The 14,533-nt window shown below is 38.6% G+C and overlaps 1 protein-coding gene across 11 annotated transcripts in view; it reads right to left on the bottom strand.

Annotated features, from left to right (window-relative positions):
• The window catches only part of L3MBTL4 (L3MBTL histone methyl-lysine binding protein 4), a 484,756-nt gene that overhangs the window by 125,748 nt on the left and 344,475 nt on the right, over positions 1 to 14,533 (bottom strand). For all 11 annotated transcript variants that reach the window (XM_058438625.1, XM_032152774.2, XM_058438624.1 and 8 more), the window contains one exon: positions 11,921 to 12,094. In XM_058438625.1, the coding sequence (XP_058294608.1) occupies positions 11,921 to 12,094 (174 nt within the window). The remainder of the gene's footprint in view (positions 1 to 11,920; positions 12,095 to 14,533) is intronic.

Here is a 14,533-nt window from a genome sequence, read left to right on the forward strand (position 1 = left end):
GTTTTAATTTCCGTGTTAGATGAGGAAACCGATTCAGTTACCAAACGCCTACATAGAAACCTAAATGACTTACAGAATTTGAGATAATTGTATCTATATGTTTATTTATATGTTTACACAAGTATATCATGGCAGAAATGTTCTATCAGATATCTCTTAATCATCAAGACTTTTTATCAAAAAAGCAAGAAACTGAGAAAATTTCTATTGAACTCCCAACTTTGGACTTTACCATAGGTCCTACAAGGCTACTGTGGAGCATACTAACCACATGTACTTAATCACCTGGGGGGCAATGCAGAGACAGTACATTCAGTGTGCAAAAACCTGAGTTCACGCCTAGGACGCAGCCCCTAGGTTTGTGATCCGGAGTGAATATTTAAATGCTCAATCTTAGCTTCCAATCTGTTAAATGGACACAGTACCTGCCTCACTGGGTTGTTCAGAGCAACTAGTGAAATAGTATGTTAAAAATCAGTGTAAAAATGCTTATGCATCATGGACATGCATAAAAATATGTATAATATTCTCATCAATTCAATATATATAATTTTAATTATATTCAACATACGTATCATCAGGATTTGTTTACATTTTTTTTTGCCTATATCATGCTTTGATATTTACATTCTTGTAGGAGAGAATATAAACTATAGAAAAGTGGCTTAAATGTAAGCAGTGAGTATCTGGTAGAGAGCACAGGTCAAACAGGATGCTGGGAGGCACAGCACATGGCGCTAAGTAGTGCAGTGTAGCCATTTTGCAAAGAATAATTTGGGGCGGGGGAAAGAACAATTTTAGCTCTGCTTACATGATTTTTGGCAAATCTTTAGGTATTTCCCCCTCAATTTTACAAATTTTATGAAACTTCAAGTTGATTTTCAAGCCATCTTAAAGCACCCTTCTGCAATATATGCTAATCAAGATCTTGCTTCTATCTTACAAAGTTAAAAAATAGAAGCCAGTCTGCCACATATAAAATTTTGATGGGTATTTTAAAAAATATTTTAAAATAAATCAAATAAATTTGTCGGGTATTTTTTTTTTTTTAAAATGCGGATTTCTCCAATTGATCATGGTTATATTTCAATACAGTCTTGCTTTCAGATGATTACATCAGTAGGGAGATATGCCAAGCCAAAACCTGTGAGCAGTTCAGATTCAGTTAGCACTTCCTGGGAACTCCCCGGAGGTAGGTATCTACTAAGGACTCCTAGCCTTTTCATTTCCCATTTCATTCTCACAAAAATTCTACAAGGTTGGGATAGTACTCTTGTTTTATACATTGAGAGACTGGGCTCAGAGACATTCAACAACCTGCCCCATCTTGGGCACAAAGTGGGTCGATAATGGAGCCAAAATCAGTTCTTAATGGAGCCAAAATGAAGTCCAATCTCAAGTCTTTGGACTCCAAATCCAGGTTTCTTTCTGCTTTACACATCACCTTCCAATAGCGTACAGTTTACTGATTATTTATAGAAGGCATGGATAAAGGGAAGTCACAGGCAGAGACCTGACAGTTGCTGGGCCAGTGGGGTCTTCAGAGAATGGAGATGAGGGTAACTGATGGGTTTCTAAAAGTCTCGAGAATTAGGGTGGAACAGAACGAGCGTAAGTAACATGGAACGGGGAAGTGTTTTGAGGACCTGAATAAGCTAATCGACTTATTTGGCTGAATCACCATGCAACGAAAGGTAGCTTGACAGAACAAACTGAAGCCAGCCATGGAGGGCCTGGCATGGGTTCTCAAGGACGTGGACTTCATCTTCTGGGCAGTGGGAAAAGTCACAGAGGAGTTTGCATTTCAAAAGAATCCACTGCATCCAGCCAGTAGACATGTTTGGAAATGACTAGGCCAGCCATGAGCCAAAGATTAATATTTCATTTGTGTTTTAGCTAAAATAGTCTCAATCTCTGTCTAAATCTCCAGGGATGTACTACTGTTGCACCAGTTATTCCTCCTGAAGCCTGGCCCATAGCTTTTATATAGTCATAATAGCTCCGGGCATCCTAAACAATCTTCAACGTATTTTATTAATAGCGTTGCTGTTGCTGTTGCTGTTGCAAGTGTCAAGAGACCCGTGTATCTGTTTATTCCTGATTTATTCCATAAAGAGGTGCATATGACCGAAAAGCAAAAGCTGTCACTGTCACCCAAGAGTCTCTGCTATCCATTGTTTTTCAATGTGCTCTTTCCTTAGGATTTTCTACTTCCAGTTGGAAGAAAGGGCCTGCATCTTCTCTGACCCTCTTTCTAGGCTTCCATTCCCCTTCACAAGACAATACTAGTGGCTATTATTTCTGTGCTCATTAAGTGCTAGGCCCTGAACTGGATGCTTAACATGAAGGAGGAAATATTAATCTTCTATTTATGTGTTCAAAAAGACAGATTAAGAAGCTTGCTCAAAGTCACATAACAAGTAGAAGAACTAGGATTTGAGTTTAATTCAGGTTAGTCTAACTGTACCTAGACACCTTCTAGAACAAGAGTTAGCAAACTACACCCCATAAGTCGAATCCTGCCCGTTGCTTGTTTTTGTAAACAAAGTTTCACTAGAACACAGCCACGCTCACTTCTCTACTTACTGTCTAGGGCTGCTTTCACTACGATGGCTGAACTGAGTAGTTGTAGCAGAGACCTTTATAGCTGGCCACACCTAAAATGTTTACCGTCTGGCTCTTTACAAAAAATAAGCTCACTGACCCCTGTTCTAGAAGTTAAAAAAAAAAAAAAGGTCCATAAGTTCAAAAAACACACACAGAATGTGATTGTCTTATCTGGGAAGCTGCTCCCCAAACTGCCACAATAACTGTGTTTAGTTATAACTTAAGGCTTAAAAGGCAGACACTGGGCTCTGACTCTTCTATTTTTAGGCAAATTCTCCAAACTCAATCAACATTTCTCTGAGATTTTCCTGCCTGCAGCTGTTGCATTCTGCAGAGATGGTTTCTGCCACCAGAAGACTCATGATCTATTAGGGGATGCAGACTTGTGCAAGGGCAGATTCTGCACAAAGCAGACCAAGAAAGGGCTGCATCAGAGAGACAGAGGACATGCTATTGGATCATACAACAGGAGGACATTTTCTGCATACAAGGTGGGAGATGGTAGAAAAAGCCTTCAGGAGATGAGTTTGAACTTGGCCCCAGTACAAATTTTATCACAGGAAACACAGAGAGGGCCACACTGCAGGTGGAGGGCGAGTCGGGGTGAGGAGAATTAGCAATGGGGTGTGGTGTGCAATGAGGTAAGACATGGAGCTAGAACAAATCATGGGGCCTGCACAAGCTTTCTATGTTCCCACGCATGTGTGTAGGTTTGGATATGCGAATTTATTTATTCTCAGTCAAGCAAAATGGACCAACAACCTCTATCAATTTGAGGATTCATACACTATGTTTAGTTTGCAAATAAAAAGTAATGAACCCTTTTAAAATATAGCAGTAAAAAGCGTCAGCAAATAATAAGATCCATAATATTCATATGAAAATGTTTACTGCAGCATTATTTACAAGAGGAGAAATACTGGAAACCATGGTCATTAGGGGAATGGTTGAATGAGTTACGGTATGCCTACACTATGGAATACAATGCAGTTGTTAAAACTAATGCATTGGGTCTGTTTGTGTTGATATGACAATTTACCCATGACCTATTGTTAAATGAAATAAAACACATTGCAGATTAACAAAATGTTAATATAAATTATTTTAAAAGAGTGAATGTACGTTGATATGGTTAGGCTTTGTGTTCCCACCCAAATATCATTTTGAATTGTAATCCTTATAATCCCCACGTGTCAAGGGAGAGACAAGGTGCAGGTAACTAAATCATGGGGGCAGTTTCCCCATGCTGTTCTCATGATAGTGAGTACTCGTAAGATCTGATGGTTTTATTAGTGTTTGGTAGTTCCTCCTGTGTTCATTCTCCTTCCTGCCACCCTGTGAAGAAGGTGCCTTGCTTCCCCTTTGCCTTCCACCATGATTGTAAGTTTCCTGAGGCCTCTCCAGCCATGCTGAACTGTAAGTCAACTAAACCTCTTTCCTTTATAAAGCACCCAGTCTCAGGCAGTTTTTTACAACAATATGAAAATGGACTAATACATACATCTACATACACATGTGCATACATGAACATCAAAAAGGTACAGAGAACAGGTGGCAATCTGTTAACCCTAGTGACCTAAGCATGCAGCATCAGAGTTAGGAGTGGAGAATGATAAATTCTTAATTTCTTAAAACTCCTACATTACTGGAATTATTAAGGTGGACATTTTCTTATATTTTTCAAACATCTATATGTTATGCTGTTTGATAGAAAAAGGTGTGGATATTGTTAATGTTTTTAGTTTTTATTTTTTTCTTTCTACTCGACTGTATTTTTTCTTTTCCCATAATAAGCAAGTACTGCTGTAATAATGAGAAAAAGATCATGCTAAAGTCCCAACTTTACTCTTTACAATGAGTAAGAAAGAATTATTTTCAAACCAGGTTAAGCATATAGATGATAAAATGCTCGCTGGTGCTCAGGCAGCAAGGTTTTATTTTTCTGGGGTGCGGGAACACTAATATTTCCTCTACGCAAGTTGCTGTGGACATCATAGGACACACTGTTCTGTGGCATTTAGTCACTGAGAGCCTGAGCCAAGGCAGGATTCCAGAAATCCAGAGATTTAGAATAAATTTTAAAATTCTTTATGAGAATCAGCTCGGAAAAATATTTTGAAGACATGGCAAGGCATCCATGGGTTATTTCATAACGTTTCAGCATAACTGTACATTCATTTAGGAAATACAAGACTCTAGAGACTCTAGTGAGGTGCCCACGAAGTGAGGCAGGTGAAGCCTGGCAAGAGCTGAGCCCTTCTATCTCATCCCAGATCCTCTCCATGCCCCTGAGCTGATCCGGGCACGACTCATTTCATTTTCCATATGCACAATATTCAACAGAACCTTTTTTTCTCTTAGTGGCTGGGCCCTTTATGATAGGTGATTACTGAAAACATTTTGAGCATCACCCTTCCTACTCCGCGTTACTTCCCTATGGCACCCGTCAACCATCTGTGATTTTCTCTTCATTTATGGTTTGCTTTCTTTCTTCCTCTTCCATCTCCCCTACCTGAAAATTGGCTCCACACAAAGATGCAACTGTTTTGCTCACCTCCACATCCCTAGCACCTAACACACCACTTGGCAACAGCAGCAGCTCCACACATATTTGTGGAGTGAATGAATATTGATGTCCTGAGCGAATCAGCATGCCTACTGCCAAGTCTGCACAGACAGGAGCCATCCCATCTAAGTTCAAATCCTTGTCCTGCCACTTACTAGTTTGGGTGATTTTCTTATCACCAAGGAAAAGCTTGATAAGAACAAGAATTGTTGTCTGTTTTGTTCCCTGCTCTATCACTAGAGTTTGGAAGAGTATTTTCTAAATATTTATTCAACAGACAAATGTTGAATGAATGAATATGTCTAATTTCAGGACCTGGCTATGGTCACGGTGCTGAATTCAGCAAGATAAGTGTTAGTCAGCTAACTACATACCCAAACCGAATTCCATTCTGACTGCATCTTAATTCTAGGGCAGGTGGTGGTATGGAACAGTGAGGAGAGCGATGAGCTGGGAGTCAGAGGGCTCAAAGGGGCCACCATCAACGGTGCTGATGAAATAGCAAAATTCTTTGGCATTGGTGTCCTTGTCTCCACATTGCAGAAGTTGAATTAATCTCTTGAGTCCTTTCCCTCCATAGAGCTCCTAGGTTTTCATGCCAGGCTAGTGGCTCCTCAGAGTCTGATTGGAGGTGAGGAGCCAGAGGGGGCTCCTCTGAAAGGCCTTAGGATTTCCTGTCCAGCCAAAACCAAACCCCCTACAGGGCAAGAAGAACTCTGGCTTGTCATGGTGTTTTGATCACTACTTTTTTGATTAAGGGGCTTAATTTAGTTATAGACACTGAGTATTATCTTAGAACAAATAAATAAAGGTCTAAATTCCTATGGTTGGTGTTGAGGTGTGTGATATACACACAGCTAGAAGTGGTCCAACTGCAAGACTTTAAAATCAATGGTTTTCATAAAAATGGAGAAAAGATATGGAACTATTATTTCAATAGTCTCTTCTATGTGCCAGGCACATTCATATATCTATACCAATATTAATGACTGTATCTAGCTAAATCTATATTCCTATATTCAAAATCTTATATAAGCCTCACATTTATGATCATTTTACAGGTGAAGGAATTGAGACTCTAAGAGAAAAACAAATGTATATAATGAAATCAATCAACTTAGGTGAACTAAAGACCTATAACGTGAAACATAAAGAAGAAAAAGAAAAAGGGTAAATTGGTTCTTCACTTTAGCAGCCTATAGTCTTTTTGAGAAGACATGGCATACACACAACAAAGTATTAAAAAGGTACATGCAGACACACAAATAAGCTGCTGATATGTGGTGTGGACCAAAAGGAGAGAGGAATGCTGAGAGCAAGGATAGGTCTTGCTCTTAGAAACTCAGCCTCTCAGGGCCGGCCACAATCCTTGGCACCTAGTAGGTTGCTCAAAATCTATTTAACTTGTTGAGTGCCTAGTATGTGTCAGGTATTACACTAAGTGTTAGAAATACAGAGACACATAAAACACAATCTCCAACTTCAAGAAGCTCTTACAGGTTGGGACTGCCACAGAATTCCAAGAGAGAGGTGAGCCGTGGGAAAGGGAGGAGATGCAGGCAGGAGTAAATGAGGTACCAAGAAAGGAAACAAAGGCACAGTGCAGGAATGAAAACAACACTGCAGGCGATGATGGGGAGTCAGTGGAGCCACTAAGTATACTCTACCTCCCAAAGTAGGGAATTGAGAGAAAGTCAAAGTGAGGAGTGAGAAAGTGAAAGTAAGAAGTGAGAAAAAGGCTGGTGGATTAAAGAACCTATTTACTCACTTGGAAGGTGAATGTGTGGGACAACCAACTAACATTGTTATGATTCTGAGGGTGGGCATCATAGAAGGTACTTATGTTGCAGCTAATTTGCCTAGTGGAAATTAACTAGTTGGCTCATGGCAGTGCAGTTTATCATCAAGATCATTAAGGAAATATTCCACTACATGCCATCCTTTCTGATTACCACAATTTTCCCCAGGCATTTTTATTACCAATATTAGCCTTCAAAAAGTGCATGAAATTTATAATATGGCAGGCATCAGGAAAAACAAAGTGAGCTTTATTAGGCATTTTCTTAGATTTTCTTAATAGCAATGATAGAATATGACAGGTATTTTAACGAATGGTGGTGCTATCAATTGTGTGAATTAGAATATATTAAACAATGCTTCTGGGAGGCAAAGGAAGTTATTAAAGAACACTTAGGCAAGTAAAAAAAATGCCTGAAAAAAATGTCCCCCTCAGGCCTGGGGAAACCAGCTAATAGACAATATGGGGAGTAGAGGGGAGCTGCATTCCAAAGTAATTTTCTTTATGATGAAAATGTTTTAATGACTCATTTTATTCTCTTGTTGCAGGTAGAAGCCTTTAGTATATTATAATAAAATGTGCTCAAGATGGACATTTTGTATTATATATAGTATAAATAAGAAACATCAGTTTGGGGAAAACATGGTAAGATTCTTCCCTTCAGTAGTTCTATTTTCTTTTATTATTATTATTATTATACTTTAAGTTCTGGAGTATATGTGCAGAATGTGCATGTTCTATTTTCACAAAGTAAGAAACAGATGCATCACAAGGTGACTCTGAGAATCCTAGACATCAGTAGAAAGTAAGACTAAATATGAACCTAGCTGGGCTTTTTCAAAGCCTTAGGCTGTCATTCTTTCACTAGTCTAATGTAGTTGAATTGCAAGTGGGATTTTTTTCTATTTATCATCTGCATGACCTCAGACACTGCCTAACCTCTCTGAACTTTAGATACCTATGTTATAAAATCTGAATAAGAAAACTTACCACATACAGGATTGTTGGGAGGATGAAATAAAATTAACACTATGATGTACATAAATTGTTTAGCATAACACTTTGCAGCCCCAAGTAAGTATGTGCTATTAATAGTAGATAGTTATTATCATTTATATTTCTGACAATATGATTGTTAATTTACCGTACTGAAAAAATGCTGTATTTAATCAGAAGACCTATGTTTCAGTCCCAGATAAGCTTACCAGCTTACTATTTCCTCATCTATAAATGGCAATATTATGAGAATAATGTCTGCTTTGCCTAAATTACAAAATTATGGGAAGCTCCAAAGGTTATGTATGTGCAAACTATAAATGGTTAAATGGATTAAGGTATTTTCTACTCTACTATATATACCCAAATGAAAGAAACTCAAGTGTAAGCTATTCACCTCCATTTAGTGCACCATGAATATAATACTACTCACTCTATCAGCACAAATAAAAAAGGAATATATACAGGTTTTCAGTAATGGTGACTTACTGTGATATTGTGAGTATGACTCTTTACAGTTAATATAACACCTATATCTTACTGTTATAAAGATAACTCTTGCAAACATCTAGCAGTACATATATAAATCTCTCAAAATTAAAACATGACTCTCTACTAAAAAATGTGAACATAAATAGACTATTTCTACCACTAAATCATGCAGTGGAGTCATACATTTACTAATTATAATCCTGATACAAAGATTAATAAAGAGCAAACATGTTTTTTAAAAATAATCAAAAAATTGGGTTGCAGTTAAGGAAAAGAAAAAATTATCTAAATTGTTGGGCAATATCTAACCAAATTTGGAAGCTTATCAAAGTTAATTTTATATTTTTCACTTGAATTACAAGAAGTCTGGATATGTATAAATATATATGTATATATATTATAGATATATATATACACACAAACACATATATTTGTTTTCTTTTTTTTTTTTGAGACAGCGTCTCATTCTGTCACCTAAGCTAGAATGCAATGGTGTGATAGCTCACTGCAGCCTCTGCTTCCCAGGCTCAAGTGATCCTCCCACCTCAGCCTCCTGAGTAGCTGGGACTACAGGCACATGCCACCACACCCAGTTTTTTTTTTTTTTTTTTTTTTTTTTGTATTTTTTGTAGAGATGGGGTTTCGTGATGTTGCCCAGACTGGAACTCTGGATATTCTAATGTGACAAATGTTGCTTGTATAAAAAATTACAGAAGGCCTGTCCAGAGCTCAATGGTGGATGGCTTGACTGGAGGCCAGTGGAAATTATAGCTCTGATTTTCACCAATTTAACCTCCATCACTATTTTTGGACAGGAGCCAAGTAAAAGTTATTTCTCCTCAACATGCAGAAGAGGAAAGATAGAATTTAAATATTCTCCATCACCTGTATCTAATAGCTAGTGATTTCAAGAGCAAAGATTTGGGTTAGAGAAAAAAGCAACCTCGGGACAGTACTACAAGTAAGCTGTGGAGAGAGTTAAAATATGTTTTATCCGTACATAATTAACCTACATATCATTCCTTGTTGTTTCCTTTGTTCTCTTTTTTTCCCTCACCCTGGAATTTAAGACTATGAACAGGATGCCATGGAGATGAGGGTAGACTCGAAAAGGGAATGACTGCTAATAAGACTTACCCAAACATTATTAGGATGTTTGGTTAGGAAAAAAAGTGGACAGATATTGGAATGCAAGGATGGCTTTGGTCTTGAGATGTAAAAGCAAAAGTAGGCTTGAGGATTCATGATGTGTATCATACACCTCCTGCCCCCACAGCTAATTACAGGTGACACAGGATTTGGCAGAACAGGACAACCTGCGATTTGTCTGCTTGATTATCAACTAACATTCTCAACTCCTTCTTTCTATCTGTAGTAATTATTCCTATCTGATATATTTCAGTGCAAAGCTCCTTCATAAATAATAAAGCACGTAACAATTAGTTTAAAAGGCTAAACTCCTAAGAGGAGTTCAAGATAGGGGAGGCAACATATATGTGTTTGCTAGAAAGAAAAGCTTAGCTAACCCCGAGAGCAATCATTTTTTTTAAGGCAGTTCAAAGATCTGTTTCATTTCTGTGATTTTTGACATTGAGGATGAATGTCTAAAATATTTACAAGTGAAACTGACTAGGTTTTTATTTGAAAAAATACAACAGATTATAGCAAAAAGATTAAAGGTGAAGGGATGTACTGGTCTCTATGATTCTGGAATAAATAAGCACTGTTCCTTGGAAATGGTTAAAAAAGAAAAAAATTCTCTCTCACCCAGGAAATGGAAAGACATTCAAGCTCTCAACTACATAAAGTTGTAAACAGTGTGGGTGTGAAACAGCAGTAAAGAACAACAAGACCCTGTGAAGTTGCAACAAGAGGAGTAGGTGTATAGCAAATAATAAAAATGCAAGATACAGCTATAAAAATACAGAAGCGTGTGTATCCATAGGAAATAGATCATGCAATAGAAACACTAATCTACAATCATGTGCGCAGAGATCAAGTCAAAATATTCAAAATTTAACAAAAAATGAAATGTCACTCAAATGCTCTAAAATAACATGTGCATGAATAAAAAAAAAATCCAGGCCGGGTGCGGTGGCTCATGCTTGTAATCCCAGCACTTTGGGAGGCCGAGGCGGGTGGATCACGAGGTCAGGAGATCGAGACCACAGTGAAACTCCGTCTCTACTAAAAAAAAAAAAAAAAAAATACAAAAAATTAGCAGGGCGTGGTGGCGGGCGCCTGTAGTCCCAGCTACTCGGAGAGGCTGAGGCAGGAGAATGGCGTGAACCCGGGAGGCGGAGCTTGCTGTGAGCCGAGATTGCGCCACTGCACTCCAGCCTGGGCGACAGAGCGAGACTCCATCTCAAAAAAAAAAAAAATATCCACAGTCCAGGATGTAAAACTCATGTGAAAAGTGTATCCTACGAGCCAAATTCTCCGAATAATCTGGTGCCCCCTTGGAAGAGAAGGAGCACCTCCCCATTTGGGATGGAGGTGCAAATGGGCTGGTAGTGATTTCAGTGGAAACTCTGCACCACCCACAGAGAGGCCTGTGTGTCTTTGTTTTACACCTGCTGAATGCAAAGAGCAAGGCTCTGAGGTTTAGGAGAAGCAGTCGTCCCTTCAAATCTTGCACAGCCAGGGTCTAGGGTGCTCAAGGTCTTGAACATGATTGCCTTTTGCCTGCAGCAGGGTCAGGAAGATGCCCATTTCTCATCTCTCTGTCTAGCCTTTCTTGGCTCAGTCACTGTCTAGTCTCCAGTTACTTTACTTAGTGTTAGACTTTTCTGTATTTATAATTCCCAGCATGGAGAAAAGATGTTATTTAAATTGTTTTACTCATTTAGGTTAAAAAATATCACACAAGGCTGTACTTGCAGCTACTTAGAATATAGTTATATGTAAACAAAAATGAAAACTGGTATTTAGAATCACAAGTTTACATTTAGGAACAAAGGGAAGATGTGTTGTCAATAAATCAAAATGGAAACTATTCTGTGTAAGAAGAAATAATATCTGAGGTACATTTGTATTAAAGATGACAAAGACAAGTACCAGATAAGAGAGGAAATCTTGATATGACTAAGAAGATACAGATACTTGTCCATGTGCCAAAAGAGGTAATATCTATGAAATGATTCAAAAGAATAAAGACTTTTTAAGATAAAAGGGAATCTTTTGGAATGGTACAAATGAGATATACTTTCTACTGCTTACATACAATATGTACATTTAGAAAAAGGTAAATTCAAATATTTAAGGATGAAGCAAAATAAAATATTTTTTAAATGAAGATCAAGGCTTAGATGAATTTTATCAGCCCAGCGAACATAATAATATCCAGAAATAAAAATAATTCTTTTGAAGAAAGAAATAGAAACTATTACTATTAACAAAATTGTTCTTTTACTATTCTACATGGTTTACTTTCTGGCTCACATTTTCAAGAAGTTTCTTACCTGGGCTGACTGTTCACCTTTTCATGTTTTCCATTGAAGTTCAAACTACAGAGGCTTTTTGATTTTGAATGTGAAGAGTCTGATTCCAAATTTGCCTGTGTTTGTTCTCTCAAACGATCATGAAGTATTGCCTCCTTTTTCAAGTTCATGTCTGAATATGGGCAGCCAAAAGCACTGGTTTGTATAAAAATGAGAGCACAGTCGTCAGTATATAGGGATAAATCAGGGATCCATTGTCATTAGAGCAGACTTACACCTAACATTTAAAAATTGCATAGAAACATTCTTCTTTCCCTGAGCACACTCAAATAATAGTTTCTTTTCATATTGCCTTTTGAGAAAATCTCAGGTTCTAGAACCACAGACACTGGTCAACAAAGAATTATAGATAGATTCGTCAACACATATGGCATTTATAATTTTAGAAACTTAAAAATCTAAGAATAGCATACAGATATACTTCCAATGGAACAATGCAAATGTCACATAACACTTAACTCAGTTTGTATCCTCAGTATGCATTCCCTGGTTTGACTGTATCAGAAAAGACTATGGGTAACAAAGCATATTTACTGGTATCAGAGAATATTGTGTTTTCATTTCTTAATATTCATGTATGCAGAAACACTCTATCTGCAGTTCTACTTAATCCTCTGGATCTTTGCTGGGAAGTTTTGTGCTGGGGTGTGAAAGTATACCTTGTAGGTGAGAGAGGAGAGGCCCAAGCCCAGGTCTGCTGAGTCTATTATCTCCCCTCACAAGTCAAAGCTGAGTCCTGAGTCCTGGAATGTTATCAGAACCCAATAGCAGGCTATGGGTAGAAGGATCTGCCAGGGCCAATGACCTGGTTCCTTCTGCAGGCTGATGGGCTGTCTCCATTAGATCCCTGTGCCCACATCTCTGTCTCCAAAGAGGCCCCAAACCTCTGCCGCTGCTAGAAATGAGGTAGCTACACCAGGGAAGACACACCCAAGACAGGTCACTTGTACATTACCCTGGGGAAGGTACTTCCTGCCAGAGTTTCAGAGATTCTCCCCAGTGAAATGAGAAAAGGAGATACAACTCATAAGGGTTGTTGTGACCCTAAGAAATCACAAACACATGCCACACACACACAGACTTCATGAAATGGTAGCTGTTATTGCCATCACAGTGTTATCACTGGCTACACCTAGAGGAGCACGTGGTCAAATACATCAATATCGAGGCAGTTGAGTCTTTTTTGAGCATTCACTTCCTAGTCACTATAAATTTGCTGATACATAGTACAAAATAAATCCATTCTGAATACATGAAAGCTTTCTTTTATTTTAAGGTCATGATAAAATTGTGGACTAGAACAGATTTCTGGTCCACAATTTTATCATGAGTCCAGCGAACATAGTAAAAATAAACTGGATCTTCTGGAAAAGGCCATATGCGTTCTAACCCCAAAAGGACTTTAGTACCAATAACTAGAATGGACTCCGGAACTGGGGACAGGATGGCTAAGATGATATCAGCCTGGCCCAGCATGATCTATACCTGTATCAGCAACTTTTGCTACAGAAAGAAGGGCACCTTTACATGCATGTTCTGTAATTTGTAATAATCGGTATTGATCTATTGGTTTATTAATTTTTCAGGTATTGATTCAACAATCCATAAGCATCTGCTACATGCTAGGTACTTTAGAGACTATAAATTCAGTGAAGACGTTAAGACGTATGTACCAAAAAGTACAACTTATAATAAGAATTAAGAAGCTACCCCTATTGAATGTATGCTATAGGCCCACTATTGTACAGGGTGTTTTACATGTATTATTTCTAATGAATATATATTTTTGACTGAATACCCAAAGGTATTAGCATATTTATTTTACTGATAAGACAACAGGCTCACACAGTGTAAGCAACTTTACCAAGGCCTCGTGGCACTTTCTTGGGAAGTCCCAAAACAAATCACTTAACTATTGGCACTAATCAGGCTGAAGAAGGGGGACAAGTTGTTTTTTTTTTTTTTTTTTTTTGAGACGGAGTCTCACTCCGTCACCCAGGTAGGAGTGCAGTGGCGTGATCTCGGCTCACTGCAAGCTCCGCCTCCCGGGTTCACGCCATTCTCCTGCCTCAGCCTCCCGAGTAGCTGGGACTACAGGTGCCCACAACCACAGCCGGCTAATTTTTTGTATTTTTAGTAGAGATGGGGTTTCACCGTGTTAGCCAGGACAGTCTCGATCTCTTGACCTCGTGATCCGCCCACCTCAGCCTCCCAAAGTGCTGGGATTACAGGCGTGAGCCACCGCACCCGGCCAGGGACATGGTTTTTAACACCATCAAAAAAAGAAAATATGAAGGAAACCATAGCATAGTCCTTGTGCAGAGAGACCCAGAGGCAAGTATTTACAGGCTAATGCAGTCTTGGTTTGCCCTGGTTGCTGGCAGGGAAGAGCAGGCCAGCATACGCTTGAGTCCTGGGATGAAGCACCATTCTGAACAGCAGCAGAGCAAGAGCGATCTGGTTAAGCTGCACCGTATGGGATTTAAGGAAAATTTCAGAAAGAACTTTCTGTAGGCAAAAGTTGGAAGGCATTAGGCTAACCTAAGAGAGACTGAGAAACATCTTTTTAAAACA

This window comes from Hylobates moloch, unplaced genomic scaffold (genome assembly GCF_009828535.3).
Source record: "Hylobates moloch isolate HMO894 unplaced genomic scaffold, HMol_V3 SCAFFOLD_5, whole genome shotgun sequence".
In the NCBI taxonomy this organism is placed as follows: Eukaryota; Metazoa; Chordata; class Mammalia; order Primates; family Hylobatidae; genus Hylobates; species Hylobates moloch.